Here is a 19,136-nt window from a genome sequence, read left to right as displayed (position 1 = left end):
CACGCATACAGACTATAATTTATCAATTATTTAAAGAGGAACTGAAAAAGAATGTTTAGCTCCACAACTCCACAGGGGTTGTGTCAGCCTAAGGAGATATTTCTTCCTGTGAAAAACCCTATTTATGATGTAAAAAAACCAACAAACCCAACCTTTAAAATTAATATTGCTACCATTACAAAATAAGGCAAACATTTAAATAGAATGCACACACTATTAAAATACAAGTTTATGAGTAGCTTGGGTTTTTCTGCCTGGCAAAGAGCAAAACAAGTGGTAAAAAGAATATATTCACTCCCTCTAACAAGTGCAGTACAGCAAAGTATATAGAGTTGAATGACACTGCTCAGTGCCGAAAGCCTAAAGACCTATGTGGTCGTTTCTCACTTGTATAGTATTTAATAATTATAAAGCTAGTGTCCTTCAAGATTTGCTTCATATTTGCATTTGCATTCCCATGACTCCTCTTACAATAACAAACTCCAAGTTTGTCTTCGCATACATCTGGAGTACTTCAGAAAAACTCACAAGGAGAAAAATCTTTGCGACACTCAGAATACTTCATGGAAGTGACTAATATCATTAGTACGGGAAAAAGGGAATCTGAAACAGAAAAACAGGTGTCTGAGTGTCAGTTTCTTTTGTCTCTTTGGCAGTACCTTTCTTCATGAATGGTCATAATTAAAATAATTAATGTCCACAATTCCGTGGACATTTGCCAATAAAGTCAACCTTACCAAAAGTTTGGAGAATTAAACTTTTCATTTATTCTCCCTTCTAGAGAAAGTTTAGATCATTCGATCATTTTGCTTCTATAACATTTTAATTACCTTCCTCCTCTTCCATGAACGGGAACCCTCAGTTTATCTTTTCTATAATGGATGTATGAGAAAAGGAATATTTTCTTCTTTCCGAATAGAATAGTAAAGCGATACAATGGATGCTAGGAGTTCTTCTAAATCTACATGGCAGCTGTAGGTTGGTATTCCAGTGAAGAGATATTAAGCAAACATATATCTAGAAATGTCCAGTAAAAGTTGTATTTTCCCTGTACAATAATAAGGCTAATTATTTTCCCCAGGTACATCTGCACCTGGGAAAGGAAATTAGCAGCCACAATGAACGGGAAGGCAAAAAGGAAAAGGAAAACAACACATATTTTCATTTACACCCTTTATACAGCAATGCCCAAGTCCATTGCTCATAAAGAAAAAAAAAATATTTTGCATCAACCTGGCTTCCCCAAAGCAATGTGGGCTAGTTTTGCAGTAATAATTATACCACAAATTAAGAAGCCTCAGCACTCCAAAATAGTGGGGAACACCTCCTGTGATGTGAGAGCATCTCAAGAAGCATGGATTTTAATTTGATCTCAAATCCTGAGAGACATTCTTGTTAGTTTTTAAAACTTTTGTGGATTGCAAAGGAAGATTTAAGAAAACAGAAGAAGGGAAAATGGTAAAGGCTTGTCTGACTACAACATTCACAAATATAGAAAATCCCAAGCTGCTCATCTGAAGACATCTATATGAGGCTGGATTTTGCTGATCTTTCTCTTTCATGGCAAACCTGGCTGCAGAAATTTGTGCTGACTTTTCTCTTCCTTCCTGTATATCCACCCTACATTTCAAGCCTTTTAGTTGGGGGATTGCACTGTTTATGAGACTTGTGAACTGAGTTGGGTTAAAAAATCTGCAAAAATAAAAGCTGCACTGTAGTATAGGGAGTGAAGTGTCTCCGTCCAATTTGGTCACGGTAGCCAATACCAGAGAACCCACCCGCGATATCGGACATACGGTACTCAGGCTGCAGAAGATAAGCATGTGTCTGCTGCACTTCAGCAATACTCCTACTGGATGAATCCTGCTGCATAGCCTGGATGAGAGCCCTGCCTCCTGCTAAACAGCATGGGTGTGAATTTTACATGTGGCTCAATGGATAGCTAAGAGAACAGTCTCTGGAAGGGGGAGCAGAGCCTCAGCCCTGCTCTGTCTCCGGACATCCTTTGGCCAGGGGTGAGACAGATGTCACCAGGCCCGAAGGCTGAGTAGCATAGAGAGCTCCTGTCTCTCATGTCAGGGTGACTCTTCCTACCTGTAAGCCATTACGCTAAACTACCCTCTTGCCATTTCCTATTAGAAGTGGGAGAGAGAGATACTTAATTCAAGGAGATTGAATTACCCTCTGGAGACGTTTGCATTCTTTATATAGTTAATGGGATAGAAGTAAGTGACCAAGTTAGGAGGACTGGTTCACTTTCTTCAAGTCTTAAAGACATTTTCTTCTATCCATTGACTAAGTAGGGAGTTTGGGTGGAGAGGATCTTGCCTTCTCAGGAATGAACAACTAACATTTCTGTGAGATCACTTAATGTAGCTAAATTAGTCTGAACTCCTATGCTTTTACAAAAAAGTAATTACAAAAAAGAGAAGTCTAGTTCCTTGGCAATCAGATACCAGAAAAGAAGAACTGCTAAAACTCCTTTGACAATGTTAAATCAGCTGAATTATGTGAGAAGCTGCAGCATGTTGACACGCCATAGGAAGTTTTTCATAGTTTTTATTACCTTACAAAATTACCTTAGGAAATAAACACAATGAAAACAATATTTTCTGCTAGGCAGGTGACAGATTCTTCCCTGGAGAAAACTGCCATAAGTTTGCATGATCATTCACCGATAAACTTATAAACATTTTTGGAATCTGGACATATATTATTTTACTCTGCTTTTTATTAAGACTCCTTGTCTGTACAAACAGGAAACCTATGAAACATGCAAATAAATCACCCCTACATAGATTAGTTGCACATATTCAAATCTAACTCTCAACAATCTGATCTAAAGAAAAAAATCACTTTATCCTGTTATTTAAATGGTCAGTGTATTACTGACAAAAAGGACTACAAAAATACTTTTTACTGATCTTCTATACGGTTTCAGTGCATCACTCTGGTAATAGAGTATCTATCAGTAATTCAAAATGGAAATAAAATTTGTCTTATGACATTCAAAAAGTAGCATCATGAATAAAACTGGAATTAATCATGTTAAAGAGCTAAATTGTGTATCTGCTTTGACCTTCCATCATCTTTCTGCTAATATAGATAAAAGCAAGTGTAAGGATTACCATGCATCATGGTTCTTTCCCAGCTGCATTTTATGTAGTATTTTATGATACTGAACCATTAAGTAGTCACAGGTGAGATGAACAGGCATTCTTTAACTACCTGGTTGCCTCCTTTCCAGAAGTGTTTTATGATTTCCTCATTCTCTATATCTAAAAATTAGCAACCACTTTTCCTATCACAGGAGAGCTCATAGCAAAATAGAATTTAGGAACCCAGCAGGTATGCTTTAGTCATGAAGTGCTCTCTTGACAGACTACCCACGCATAACTGATAATTGGCTTATAAAGAAGCAAAACTGGGAAAAAAAGAATTGATTACCTGCATCAAATATAAAAATATTCAATATCAATTGAATATATGTGATTAATACCTTCTGAGACATTATTCCATACAGCAAAGGATTGCAGGTTTGATTTCAGAAAGAAATGAAGCAACAAAAAATTGTTTTATATGTTTTTTACAGATCTAATATACTTTCCTTCTTAACATTTGACATCTTTTAAATGTTATTCTCTGTATACATATTTGTATGTATATCTACATACACACACACACACACATAACTTTAAAGCAGTTTATTTCTTTTTTTCCCTTAGTCTTAATGATAGGGTTTAATTCTATGATCTCATACTGTTTCTTTCCCCAGTGTGAAATAACCCTGATGAAATTCAGGATTCTATGAAGAACACTGCATCTTTGGGACCTCTGTTTCACTTATTACCAAAGTTCAAAGTTATTTTTGTTGAAGAATTAGGACAAATACAGAAAAGCAAAAAGCACCTCATGTTTAAGGCAGCTGCGTTCCCCCCAAAATCTGTTTTTATCCATCCTTTGCCAGCAAGTTCCTAAATTAATTCAAGAAAACTATTTAAACTAAATATTTTCATTCATTATCAATAACAATTCCTAACCTGAAACACTACCAGAAAGGGTGGAAAATCAGGTGACTGCAAAGGATTCAATGGAAGGTGTGCTTTATGTTAACTTTCTAAGTAAGTTAGGGTTATTTAAGTCCAAAGTTGTCTCAAGTGATTGCATAAATGCAGCAAAGAAAATTTTCCTTCATTTCACTGTACTACAGCTCCTCATTGGCACAATTAGGAAAACACATTTTTCAGCCTGTAAAATTGCTAAGGAAAGGGAAAGGGAAAGGGAAAGGGAAAGGGAAAGGGAAAGGGAAAGGGAAAGGGAAAGGGAAAGGGAAAGGGAAAGGGAAAGGGAAAGGGAAAGGGAAAGGGAAAGGGAAAGGGAAAGGGGAAGGGGAGGGGGAGGAGAGGAGGGGAGGGGGAGGAGAGGAGGGGAGAGGGGAGAGGAGAGGAGAGGAGAGGAGAGAAACCTCTCATACGGTCATTATAAACAGTTCAAAAAGGTGAAAATCTCCAAAGCAAATTAATACTTCTTCAGTGCAGTAAATCACAGAGCACCATGCATTGGGAAATGAGAATGAAACAAGGTGCTTCGTTCTCAATTTTTCAAGCTTGACTTCATGACCTTAATGAAATAAGTTTTGTATGTAATTACCTCATTTTCTGAAATAAACAAAATGGTGAAAAAAAACCCAAACCAAACAACGCTGTAATCATGTTGATGCCCACACAGGCAATCAGCATGGCTATAATTTCAGACTTTCCCCACAGACGCCTGCTATTTAACTATGCAAAGTATTTTTAGGAGATAAGAAACCTGTCACAGTGCTTCATAATACCTTTTGTTAGCAGAGAAATGGCGATTCCAAATCATTTGGGGCTCATTTCCTCTGCAGCACATTGTGCCTAGTGTTCATTTGTTGTTTCACCCGTTTCCCGTCAACTGGGCTTGTCTGCCCCAGCCTCTTGAAACTGTCCTGGAATGACTGACATTCCTGTTTTCTCTCTCCCCAGCCCTCTGCCTTTTCCTCCAAGTCCGTTCTCTTCCTCAGGCGAACACAAGCTGTGCACTACCTGAACGCACTGGATGTCTACGGCACTTTATGAAGCAAGAAAACCAAATGGAGAAAGTGCTTTCAACACATTAGCCTACTAATAATGTATTCCCTAAGGTGTTTTATGGCTTTTTGAGTGCATTTCAATTATTTTACTTCTTTTTTTTTCTTTCTTTCTTTTAATTGGTTGTGGAACAAATGCAAAACTTTTGATGTAAGCACTTTTTAGAAATATATTTTAAAAGTGACTAAGAGGAAAGGCATGTGAAAACAAGCTAACCTTGCTTTAAAATACAAATAATTACTTTCATGACTGTGGGGGTTTTTTAAGACAGGAAAGAGGAGGTATAAAAAAAAGGAGGTTATTATTGCCTAGCCTCCCAGTTCACAGTTGCTGTTTCAACAGCTACTTTCAACACACTCTCGCTTAAAATAAGCCAATTGTGGAATATTGAACAGTTTACTGCACAACAAAAACTAGGTTAAAGTAGCTGGAAGTCTCCCACTGCTACTGAAAGGGCAGCTTGGCATTTTGGCAGGAAAGGTCAACTTATAATAAGTACTTTCTTTTTCCATGTGCTACCTCTCTGCAAAAGCCAAGTGGTTTACCTGTGTCCCCAGTCAGACTGCTCCTACCTCCTTTATTCTTGTCATTGTTTCTTTGCCATTTTAAATCAATGAAGATTTTTTTTTTCCTATTTTTTTTTCCTAATTACAGGTTTCTTGCAACCTTTCAGCAGGGTGGGATGTTGAGAGAAAGTGTGACATCCCTCCAAAGAGTCTCGTAACTAAACAGATTATAGTCTTTATTATATTGTGTCAACTTAAACCTTCAATAATAATGTAATGAAGGAAGAGAAAGTCTCAGAGCCTAATATAAATCCTACATAGATTAAAGATGTATTGAATATTCTGACGTTTTGCTTTGATTTAAATACCAGTGCAAGGCTACAATTTAATTTGACTCCATACAAAATTGGATGAATCAGATAAAGTGCAGGGATCCTTTGCTGTATTACAGCCCATATAAAAAATGCAAAAATATTCTCTGTGATAATGTGGCTTTCTTTTTTAAGGCTTATATTTAACAGGTAAACTGTGATTCTTCTGTTTGTAGAATATTTATAAAGAAGGGATTTTGATTTTACTGTCTCTAAGGACATAATTTCTCTCCAATTGTATTTTAGAACTGTATAGTAGCAATTTATAGCAATACAGACGGTAATATTTTTATTAGGTATCATTGACCATTGCAAGACTGGTGATGCTATGTACAGTAAAACTGCAAAGATATTATTAAAAATAGCATTAATAGGTTTAACATTTGGGAGAAGTTTGGTACAGAAAGGCAATTTTATTTCATTTGAAAAGCTATCATGACTAATTGAAGTTTACAATGTACATTCCAAATCAAGACTGCAAGACTGCACGTCTTAATGAGTGCTGTCACCATAATCAGAATATGTCATAGCAAATGCTCCAACTATGAAGACAGAAGTTCCTTGCTACAAGTTTCCCAGATAAAGGGAGTATTCTGGAAGAAACAGTCTGGAAGATATATTTCTTGAGGAAATATTATTTTCTTGCACTGTTTTCCTGAACTGCCACATGATGGACATTATCCTTTAAACTCAGGTACATTATAAAAGTGCAGATGAAACACACTGGGGCAATGTCAATACAGTTTGGCAAGACTTAACTTTTCTTTGCAGCAAAATCAGTACACCCAAGAGGATGTGAAATATCCCACGATTCTTCAGTCAACAAGGTAAAGGCAACAAGTTAGTAAAATAAGACCTGCAGGAAATTGCCCAAAATGTAAGTTAATATGAGACGAGGCCATATGTAAAACTTGATAACAGTGACATACAAACAGATGTGATTTTTGATGTCAGGCTGGTAACATTCCACATTACAAAAGGGAGGAAAAATAGGATAGTTTTGATTTATGTAATTTTGATGCTGCACTGACATTTATTCACTTAGATCTATGTGCCTTAAGAGAACCATATAGGGAAAAAAAATGGCAGCAGTATCACAGAATTACAGAATGGTAGGGTTGGAAGGGACCTCTGGAGATCATCCAGTCCAACCCCCCTGCCAGAGCAGGGTCACCTACAGCAGGTGGCACAGGAACGCGTCCAGGCGGGTTTTGAATATCTCCAGAGACGGAGACTCCACCACCTCTCCGGGCAGCCTGTGCCAGTGCTCTGCCACCCTCAAAGGAAAGAAGTTCCTCCTCATGTTTAGGTGGAACTTCCTATGCTTATGTTTGTGTCTGTTACCTCTTGTCCTGTTGCCAGGCACCACTGAAAAGAGCCTGGCCCCATCTTCCTGACACCCACCCTTTAAGTATTTATAAGTGTTGTTACAAGCATACCCAGTTCTGAGTTTTAAATGTTTGTATAGAGACCTAAATACCAGTGTTGGAATGAATAGATCTACAGGCTTCCCTTTACAAGGTCTAGAATGGGATGCAGAACAAAAAATCAAAGCGTCAGAACTTTGTAAGCACATAAATGCCTAATACTGCTTAAAAAACAGTTGAACATACATTTATTTGATAACGCACAATTTATCTGAGTAGTTCTGTATTGGGAAAAGTAAATTATATATTTAAAAATTATTCTATTGGTAATACTTTGAAGACTTCCTATAATCTTCTGTTGTTTTGGTCTTCATTTTACAAGGTTTTCAACTTTTAATTATAGACAGTATTTGCCTTTTGCACTACTACAGAATATGCCACTGTATGAGGTTTGATACTAATGTTGATCTTTTTTGGATTTGCTCCAAACATGCATAGCTTAGTAACCAACAAAAACTTAAATATTGTTGTAATACACAATTCACAGGGCATCTAAGAGCATAAAATCCCTGAAAACTCCAAAATTACTAACATCAGAGCACCCTGATGGTCTGCCGTGGTATTTCACCTAAAAAATTGAAATGTGAAATCTGTTCACTTCTTATGAGTGACATTGATTTATTGATGTAATATAACATTCCACAGTATGTTCTTACTGGTGGTAGCACCCACCAGAAAAATGAGACATGTACTACTAATTTATTTCAATAACTTACTAAACACTGAATGTAGTCCTGTGGTATTTTATTCTTCCCACAAGTGGAACAGATCATATTATTCTAATTGAGTTTTCTTCTCCTGTTTTGTATTGTTTTCCTCTACCTAGTGACTTACAGAATCCCTAAACAATTACCCAAACTTCAGCATTGTAAAGATTAGGTATTATTCTCTTTTCATCAGTGAAACTTAGTAGCAGTTTCTTTCATTATGCATTACATTTTAAGTATATGACCGAAGTTATGATTTCAATTGAACTTTTGAATTTTGTTCTAAATAAAGGCTTAAGTTCAGGAAAACACATACATTGTGCCAAACTCATACTCAGTTTGTAGACCTCTTACTCCTACTGCTTTCATGCTACTGCCATGCTTCCACCATTAACATATGTGTGCCTCATTAATTTCATAGATACATGCTATTTTACACAGAAAATTTAACATGATGGAATAAAGCAAAGTTACCATGAACTAAATCTTGCAAGATCTTATGGGCATTCTTAAGATAAATTTAAAACTAACTTTTTGTCACTTCCTGCTTGGCAACCTTACCTCAGTTGCCTGTCATTCCTGTCTGATGAAGTTCATGTTGTTTCTCCTCTGTAAGTGCTAGCTTCAAGGTAAGAAGCATAAATGTGCAATTGCTGCAGTGTCTCCCAAGGAAATGATGGAAGAGGAAAGGGAAAAGAAGTATCATTGCACTCACTATATAAAAATCTGCCACAGAGAAAGCAATGGGAGACAGTGAAAAATATTGAGTCGGGAGGATAAATCCCCAAAGACTCTATTAAGCTATATCCCAGAAGATGCTAACTGCAATGTATTTTTTTATTATTCTTTTGTTATGAAGACCTAGAGCTTCTTTTTTTCTTTTCTTTTCTTTTCTTTTCTTTTCTTTTCTTTTCTTTTCTTTTCTTTTCTTTTCTTTTCTTTTCTTTTCTTTTCTTTTCTTTTCTTTTCTTTTCTTTTCTTTTCTTTTCTTTTCTTTTCTTTTCTTTTCTTTTCTTTTCTTTTCTTTTCTTTTCTTTTCTTCTTTTCTTTTCTAATATTATTTTGGCAGCACTTGAATAGAATATTGTGGCACTGAAATAATTTTCAGTTGAACCAAGTTTGAAAAAGACCTTGGGAAAAATCTTGTCCTTTCTGAAGCCATTAAAAATTTTGCCTTCGAGTCCCTTGAAAACTGCACCAATTAGGGATGTGATGGCAACAGGTGGATCTTTATAGACCACACGATTTTGGAGTATTTTCTTAGACTCTTCCAGAGCACAGGTTTTTTAAAAGTTATGTGACCTATTGTATTCTGTCATCATAAAATTCCTTAAGAAAACTGATGGTAAAGAATAGAAATCAGTACTAATTACCACTGAAATTAATAGAGTTTAAAACTTTATGGAAAGGCCAATAGTTCACAGCTGAATTGGAACAGCAGAACTGAAATTCCTATTTGCAGCATGAGTAAGAAAAGGTGGAGGCAGCAGCTTGTTCCCTTTCTAATGGTCTTCGGCCTGCCATCCAAACCGGCAACAAAAAGAGGTAAAACCCTTTTCTACCTCATCAGTTCATAGAGGAATTAGTGTTCCCAAGTCTAGGTTCAATTTAACATATTCAGATTTCAGCACGCGAACTTTATTTTCAGTATTGCTTAGACTAAACTTCGGGTTTAACATAACCCCTCTGAGTTTTAAGACTACTGCTAAAACTGATGAATTTTTAACACAGATGCAGCTCAAGTGACTCCAGTTGGAGAGGAATACATCTTCAGAAATGAATGGTCTTTATGGATTCATCACATCATCAATTATAGTGCGGTATTAAGTCACTTTCAATAATGCACTTCTATAGTATGCATTTTTGTTACTTAACAATTTATAGTCAATTCATGTTTTGTAATTTTAAAGTGATGTGTTTAATCTCACATGTGATCTTTCCATGGTTTCTGGGGAGCTAAAGAAATGAAAATTAGTGTTATCACTCTCAGTATTCCACAAACACTGCGGAACACTAGTTCTAATTTACTGAATACAAAGAAAAAGAGTGAATACCTGAAGTCTGTCTTTTGATGAAAATTTGAAATGAAATCAACCAGATCAGTCAGCATACTGATTTTTTTTAATCTCTTCTGTAATAGTCAGAATATAATTTTCTATATCTCTGCATTAAAACTGTAACTATCTTGTTCAATAATAATACAAGTTTTATCTCACACTGTATAATGAGTGATAGTCTAACCCCTGCAGGCAAAATGTGTTTGCCTGCGGTCACCACCTTCCAGCCTCCATTACATATATTCAGTTAGCAACACTGCCTTTCAAGGATGATGATGTCAAGACATTTTGGTTTTGTTTCTGTTCCTGCCTTTTTATTATCTTACTCTCTTTGGTAGGTTACAAAGATGATTCTGCAATTGAGTAAAACCACCTTTGTGTCAGATGTGGACATATTAGATCACGACAGAAGAGATTTTGACATTATCCTTATAAAAATTTTATTGAACTATAGACTGAAACATGAGATTTTGGAGCAAGGGACTCATATTTCACAACTGTAAGATGCATAGGGAGAGAAAACCCTGTTCTTACCACACACATTTGTGGGGTTTGAACCATCAGATGATTTTTTTTTCAGCCAGCTTGTGTGTGGAAAAGTAAAATAATTCAGATTTTCTGGTTAGGCCTTTCATCAAAATATCCAGGCAGTTCTTTGGCAGATTTATTCAGAGAAACCGTCTTCATCTCCTCAAAGACACCAGTGACAGAATATACATATCTCTTTAGGTATCGAGGTTTGAACTCACGACCCTAGGGTCTCTTACGAGTCAAAGGAAAGAAAGACATGTCCTGAGGGAATTAATCTCATCATAAAATAGATGTTGAAAGTAAATCATAAAGATTGCTCTTAGGACATTCTACTTTGAGACATCTAAAGTGAGGCAAGATAAATCCCACCCTAATCTACAGAGTACTTGACATACTAGAAAAGGAAATGCTTTCAGAAAAAAAAAAAAATTAGTTTTTATAGTCTTTCTTGTTTTCATCTGCTTCCTTCTTTTTCAAAAGGTAGATGTGAGAAAGATCATGTAAATGAACTAGACCGTATTTAAATGAAACAAACTATTTTCCATAACCTCTATACAGAAATAAGAAGTTAATTGCAACTAAAGTAAATTTGTCGAAAAGTTCAAATAAAGTCCTACGTTATTTTTGTTTCTTTGGTACTGGATGCCACAGTAAGGGAGAATGAGTGAGAGCAAACGCCTGTCTCAGAGGAAAAATGCTAACATCAACAGTATATATATATGTCAATAACCATCTTGTAAAAGAAGAAAATATAGGGAGTTCTAATCACATCTAATCATTGTTCTGAGCAACGGTTTGGCTTTTTTTCCCTCTGTGTTCCTAATGTTGCTTATATTCACTTACCACATATGTTGTCAAATAACTAATTCTTTCTGGCAACTGACAATTTAAAAGAAAAGTATATTACAGAAAAGGCAGTGTCATTGACTTCCATAAATTCATATGGAATATGAACCATTAGGAAAGCTCTAAAAATAGATTCACGGAAAGTTGTAATAAGCCCTAAATCCCACAGTTACTTTATAGGATGTCTTCAGGATAAAGTAAACACAAATATTGGCATAATAGTTGTATAATTTACTATTTCCATCTTATAAAACACCATATACATTGTTTCTGTACTGTATAGAAACTAGTGTAGAATTATAAACTGTACCTATTTTTAAAACACTGAGAATATATGACTTAAACAGTGCATTACCGAAATTCAAGTTACGCTAATAAACCGTAATTATAGTCTCATCAGAGCTACATAAAACATTATCAGATAAAATCTAGGTGCATCTATCTACTGCTATAGGTAAACAAATACACTACTTTAGGTAGGAAGAATCTTTAACAGTCTGAACTAAAGATGGCAAGACTAAAAATCAGCACCTTCAGGACGCCTAATGAGACAAGAAAGGTTCTGTACAGCAACAGCATTGTAAGGATGAATAAATAGACATAAAGTCGGCTTCTACTGCATGGAAGCTTGCAGATGGTGGATGAATTCATGTCTGTCACATTTTTATAATACAATGACTTTTACATATTGCTGCCAGATGGAACACAGTTTTGCATCTTGAATATAAATCTCCAAGAAATACAGCTTCCTTCAATGTGTTCCCTGTATTTGAAACAAAAGCAAATTCAGAGGCAGGTTTGGGAGGCTACAGCAGATTTAAGGAATTCTGAGGGAACATAAATTAAATCCTCAAGGGTTTCCTTCTTATAACTCAACTCAAAATAACGGAGTTACCCATGTGTTCTGAATTTTTTGAGGAAAAACAGGAAAGGTATCATATAGACTTCCACAGGAAAAGCTATGTGTCATCTATCAAATGCGAAACATATCCTAGGCAGGTCCAGAAGACTTGCTAGTTGAACTGACTAGTAGTTTGGCAAAACTTTTGCATAACATTTATTCTTGCTTCAATTAAAAGAGATATCTATCACACAGGATCAGATCATAGAAGTACAGTGCATGAAGCATAAATGCATTTAATCTGTGTTGATAACAAACACATCTGTATCTGTAACACAGAAGCACCTTGCCATTCTCCTTAAGGTAAACGATACCTAACAGACCTACTATGTAATTCAGATCTGATTACACCAGTCTTCATACAGATGTGCTTTCTCAAACTACCAAGAAATGTTTTGCTTTTATATGTTACCCATCACACCTGGCTTTCTCCTGTGTGTCTGGTCTTTGTTTCTAATGCTAGCTGGTATTGCTAAGAAGCGAATAACTCTGATAGCAATGAAGTGAACTATATGACTCTAGGGGAGAATATTTTCCCATTCAATGATTTCTCACAAAGTCTGATTTGATGACAAACTTGAGTTGACTTCTCTCAGACAGCCTCAAGCATTGTTTATATGCAGATAATTCTCTGTGTGAACCCATTAGGCTTTTATGACAGTTATAATCAAATATGATTGGGAAACCTTCTGGCTTACTTGGATCCATACTTACATTGTGCTTTGTGAGGTTGGAAATGTTACTCGCTATTGCTTGTAGCCAGTCGATACAGTCTTCAGCAGAGAGACACTGAATTATTCCACTGCAAACCCCATCCACAGCAATTACTTGGAACGCATTTTGCCTATAGACATGTCATAACAGATCAGGTCAGAAGAAAACTTCATCTGTTCTAGCATATCATCTTAACAATACTTGTAGAAATGCTTTTCTTTCAACTGCAATGAAGGTCAGCCACTGAACGCTGATAAATTGCTGGTTTTCCTGTTTTGTAAATACCTGACATATTAAAAAGATCATGCTAAAAGGTCAACTCAGACTACATTAAGTTTCCGTAAAGCTATTAAAAAATTCCATAGGCTAGCTCCACAGAACCTTTACCAACACTGTGTGACTTCGGAAGCTAAACAAGTGAAATAGCTGATGCATACCAGAGAGTTAATACTTTAATACTGCAGATCACAGAGAAGGAAAGTGTGCGTTGGACACTGTAGGCAATCATTTGAGAAATTAAGTGGATTACAGGAACTTTTTCTCAACAACTTTTGTTTCATTTTTCTAATACCTTGTTTAAATATGGTAAGATTCCTGTCTGAATACCCCTTGTTGGCTGCTCTTGGTTACAGAGTTTTGATCATCTTCTAAACTACTGGTAGAAAAGATGGAGAATTCAAAATCAATCAGGTAGCATTAATGATTTTTCCAATTGTGTTTCTGAATTCTGTATCATTAGCAAAATACACTGGAATGCCAAGAGACATCCAATGACAATCTGAGCACCTACGCAGTAATCTGTAATGCATTATAGACTGACTTTCCACAGCTGAGTGCTGAGCAACTATAGGACAAGAGAAAACTTTCAGATGCTAAAGTAGTAGCAAACTTAGTTTCTTCAGTAAATAGCCTTCTTGGCTAACAGCCTTTGGAAGGCTCACAGGTCTCCGGCTTCAGAAACAAAAAACCTCAATATTAATCCATAATCCAGAGTAAGAGATTACTAAACATACAGAGAATACCAAGTTCCACCGCTGGCGTTCAGCTACAAACCCATCCGTTAATGATCAATTCATGATTTAAAATTACGTACATCATTTAGATTCTTTGAGAATGGCTCAGGCAAAGTGAGTGCTATCTTCAGTGTAAAACTGAGTGCCACTGATGACAGTTTCTGATATCTCAGGACAGACACCCATTCTGCAGAGGCTGGGTTTTTTACCTCTTGAAATTATATTCTAGTTGTGTAGAATGTAGAGATAGTATCTGTCTCTACCATAAAGGTCTTTGCTGTATCTGTGTCAAGTGGAGGCTTTTCCTTCAGTTAGAAGCATTAAAAATGAATTAGAGCCATGCCTTTGCTTTGAGAGTCCCATCATGAGAACTAGCTCTTAGAGGAGAAAAAGGCTTATCTATCCTAATATGATCATGCAGAGGCCCGTGTTTTATCTAAATCCATCAGCTAACTTATCAGTTTAGTTGCCTATTCACACGGGTAGTGATTCTTCCTTAAAATATAAAGGTACAAACTGAGAGCTACTTCTTTCAATGACTCATTTTCACAATAATTCAAGTAAATTTTTTGATGAAGATTTATTCAAAGCATCTTCAGGTAATATAGCTAAGCATTTGCTTACTATATCCTTTATTTTAAACGGCTATAGATATAAATAGTAATTTCTTCCAGAATAAAATTCTAACTAAGCCTTTACATAATGAGTGTAACATGATGCTCAGACAAATTTTTTTACTACATGTTTTAAGAGAAATAGCATTATTTTCATGACTCCCCTTCTTTCTGCTCAGCCTATTGTACACCAAATTAGGAATCCAAGAAATCTATTAACGTGTGACACTAACCTGCATGAGCAAAGAAACCCCAATATGTTCCAGAGTCATTCCTGATGGAAAAATTTCCCTTACATTACAAACACAGTGGATCTGATGCATTTGGGGCATCAGACTGTTCCTACTCTTCTTAGGTGTTTGATCTGTGCAAACACAAAACCATTCATCCATAATGTTCTTGCCCAAGTATCAATAAACACATATTATAGGATACAATACTACCTAATAAATTACTTCTGAATGTGCCTGGGCAGTATATATCCTTAACCTTAGATTATTGCATTAGTATTTTCTTGAATTAATCTACTAGTCAAAGTCCATACTACCACAAAAATCTGAAAAAAAATAATGTATTAAATACGTGTTTTGTATTAAATAGAACAAATAGTAGATCAATCACTTTATAAACCAGCAAAAAAGTTAAGACCAGATGAATTCTTATTCAACTACACTTCTCAGGTTCTGTGCCTTCTGGAACTCAAGAGTTATATTTGAAATTAATAAGCTTTCCAAGATTAACCTGAATGCCCTCTGGAATTTTATATTAATACCCTCTGGAATTCATGTGTCTCAAGCATCCTACTAGAAAAGCTAGAATACAATTATGAAGCATAACAGTGTATGTGACAAGGATATGATGTATTTCTGTGCTAGTCTACAGTGAAAAGAGACTTGCAAATATGAACTACATAAAATTGAATTAATTAAATTCCATTTGATCTTCCTTTCTTATATTATTTTCAATATCCTTTCCTTAATGTTGCTCTTTATAACAATCTTTTTTAAAAATTATCTACCTTTGTCCCAGAAGAAATTTTGAGAGGCAGTCACATTTTGGAATGTTTACGCTAATTTAAAAGACTCTTATAAACTGTCTTGCTAGCAACTTAAAAGGTCGGTTCTATGCTTTTTTGAAGAAAACCACTCTTCCTCTCTCATATTTACACTGCATTTTTGTTTCCTTCCTCTTACTTCCTCACGTTAGGCATCACAGAAGGACACAAGGAGAAAATTATCAGAGTAGTTATTCACAGTTTGAGTATGAATTCAGGTATTTTGTTTTATATGAATATACTTTTAAATTTACTTTCTGGAAATTCAAATCTCAGGAATAACATTACTACCTAAAAGTCTTTCTCTGTAACGTACAAGTTCTATAAGCTTCACTTTAAACTTGTGTTTTATTGATACAGAAGACTAAATTTTAAAACCCTAGATCTATGAATAGTTGAATATGTCCTAATTTTCCATGTGAGTAGTTCTACTCAGTTCAATATCTTATCTGAAGTATACAGCAGAACAGATCTCAGATTTGACTGTTATGATTTTAGGCCCTTTCTGCTTCGTGCTCTTAATTATTTCTATTTCAACCATTGTTGAACACCGAGCTGAAGGTTTTCACAGAATTTAATAAAAACCCTCCTGCCTCTCTGGTGACTATATCCTGTTCCCTTTCAGTTCAGCCAATAAACCGTTGTAGCCTTTGGTTTACACCTTGACTCCCTGGACCAGCCATTGTTCCTTAATAGAAAAAGGATCATGCAGCCATGCAAATATGATTTTGCTATTACCAGTCAAAAGCTGCAGGCTGTTTTTAGCTGTAGAGTTATGTAGTGGTGAAACGACTATTGCCTAACCTGCTTTAATTTCAGCTCTTCTTTTCAGCTTCTTCTTTTTACAAGAAGTCACATGGAAAGACACGGGGTAATGGGTACAAGCTACGCCAAGGGAGATTCCGATTGGACACAAGGGGAAAATTTTCCACAATGAGAAAAATCAGCCATTGGAATAATCTCCCCAGGGAAGAGGCGGATTCCCCATCACTGTACACACTCACAACATTCAGCTGGACAGGGTGCTGGGCCATCTTGTCTAGACCATGCTTTTGCCAAGAAAGGTTGGACCACGTGATCCTTGAGGTTCCTTCCAACCTGGTATTCTATGATGATTCCTCTTTCTGTAGTTTCTGGGGGAGATCATAAACCCACCCCTGGGGGCAGATGGTATCACTTGACTGTAGTACCCATTCCAGAAATATTAATGAAGCTTTTTCTGTATTAATTGGGTACTTTTACACGTATTTGAATGGAAGAACAGGAAATTTAAACCGCTAATGCCTCATGAGCCATCAGGGTATAGCATAACACACTATTCTTCCCAGACTCACACATCTCAGCTGGCAGACAAGAAGGCTACACAGGAAAGCCAGAGTTTATTTCAGTTAATCAGGCCTCACAGCCTCACAAATAAGTCCCTTGTGCTTGTTTTAAGAGTTAATGTTTCTGATGGGTTAGAAGAGGAAGTAATGGAGAAACACGCTCTATAACTGTAGACAGCTGTCCTCCAGTTAACAACTTACATGCTGTAACTCACAGAATTTTTTTAGTTCAATGTTAACAAATTCAATGTTAACAAATGCAAAGTAACACAGATAAGAAAAAATAACCTTAGCTATATGAAAGCAATAAAGAACCTTATTGTAGCTATAAACACTGAGGAAAGAAATGCAAGAGTTACTACAAACAACTCTCTGAAAACCATCACCTTAGCGCTCAGTGACAGTTAAAAGGCTATTACAAAGTATTAGACAAGAACAGAGAAAAAAGGGAAAACATCGTTATGTTTTATTAAAAATCAAGAGGGATCCTCTTTGCAGTCCTGATCACCTTGTTTCATAGAAGATATGTTAGAATTACAAAAGCAACAGAGAGAACAGCAAGGATAACCAGACCTACGGAAGGGTTTCCCTAAAAGGAGATAACAATAGGGATCCTTCAAACTGGAAAACAGAAGACAGTTATCTGAAGTTATAAAAACGTAAATCAAGAATGCTTATTTAGCATTTCCCTTGATACAAGCATCAGGGCCCAGACTCCACCCTCTTCCCCCTCTTCCTCCTCCCGGGTGCCTGGCTGCCTGTGCTTGAGGCCAGCTCTGCCATGGTATGGCCGTGGGATGTGAGATCAGGCTGCTGTGAAAAAGCTTGAGGGTAGGGGGGGCTGGCTCCCCCTTCACTTAGTAGCTGAGTATGAACTCAGGCTCTTGCCTTTGGTCCTCACCAGAGTTTGGTTGCAGCTATGTCTGTGCCTGGACATGTATCCCACTGATTCGGACCTGACCTGTGGGGTGAATTCTCAGCCTGACCTGAGCCCCGCTTTACCATGATGGATTCATCTGAAGACCAGCCCTAGGCCTGCTCTGCTACTCCCCCAGGGACAGTGGGATGGGGCCCTTGTCTGCATGGACACTGCCTCGTCCAGCCTCGCTGCCACCTTCTGCTCTTGTCTTGCCTTCCCCATGGGGCAGCCAGCCCTTGCTGCTCCCAAACAAGATTATTTTCCCCACTGAAGTTATCAGGTGAGAGATTTAATGCAAACAAAAAGAAGTACATTTTAAAAATGTAATTACATTGCAGAGCTCAATGCCACAGTGCATTAGAAAAAAAGCTATTAAAAAAACAGCTTTCAAAGAAGTTTTTGAGCACAGGAGCATTAACAGTTATTAAATATGACGACCTACATGCAATCTCAAAATGAGAAAATGTGCTGACCACTAGATGCAAGTAGGAGGATCACATGTCTTCCCCATACACCTGGTCCTGGCTGACGTCAGAGCAGAACATGGGCCGAGGTGGACCTAGATAGACCTTTATGAAAGCTCCTATGTTTCATGTCTCTGACAGCTGCGGTAGAACTAATAATGCCCTTCCTCTAACAAGGCAACTCCCTAAGACATCTATCTGTCCACCAAGAAGTCAAGTTTCAACTTTCTGAACTTCTTTACCTGCACAAATCTGATCCTGGAAGGTATTGGGAAAACCGTGAATGAAGAAGTGGAATTAATCGGAGATCGCACCACCTTTTTTCCCATCTAAGTCCTGGGGATGCTGGCCATGAGGAACATGATAATGTATCCTGAAAAACATTAAAAGGTCCTTCTCAGTTTTGGGCTTCATTATAAGCACTCAGCAGATTTGAAAAGAGAGAGATAGACTTCAAAGATTTTATATTTCATTTGGCATCGTGTTCCACTTTCCCCAAATCATTTGTCATCAGTTTTAGCTAGCACTGGAGAGATTCTTCACTTTTTCTCACAAATAAAACAAATCTATATG

The 19,136-nt window shown here is 36.7% G+C and overlaps 1 protein-coding gene across 3 annotated transcripts in view; it reads right to left on the bottom strand.

Annotated features, from left to right (window-relative positions):
* The window catches only part of SNTG1 (syntrophin gamma 1), a 357,236-nt gene that overhangs the window by 95,757 nt on the left and 242,343 nt on the right, over nt 1-19,136 (bottom strand). For all 3 annotated transcript variants that reach the window (XM_063326848.1, XM_063326847.1, XM_063326849.1), the window contains 2 exons: nt 18,806-18,936; nt 13,175-13,304 (listed from right to left, as the gene is read on the bottom strand). In XM_063326848.1, the coding sequence (XP_063182918.1) occupies nt 13,175-13,304; nt 18,806-18,936 (261 nt within the window). The remainder of the gene's footprint in view (nt 1-13,174; nt 13,305-18,805; nt 18,937-19,136) is intronic.

Source organism: Chroicocephalus ridibundus, chromosome 2 (assembly GCF_963924245.1).
Source record: "Chroicocephalus ridibundus chromosome 2, bChrRid1.1, whole genome shotgun sequence".
Taxonomy (NCBI): domain Eukaryota; kingdom Metazoa; phylum Chordata; class Aves; order Charadriiformes; family Laridae; genus Chroicocephalus; species Chroicocephalus ridibundus.
The sequence above is the reverse complement of the archived record's forward strand: the minus strand, read 5'-3'. Positions and strand labels throughout refer to the sequence as shown.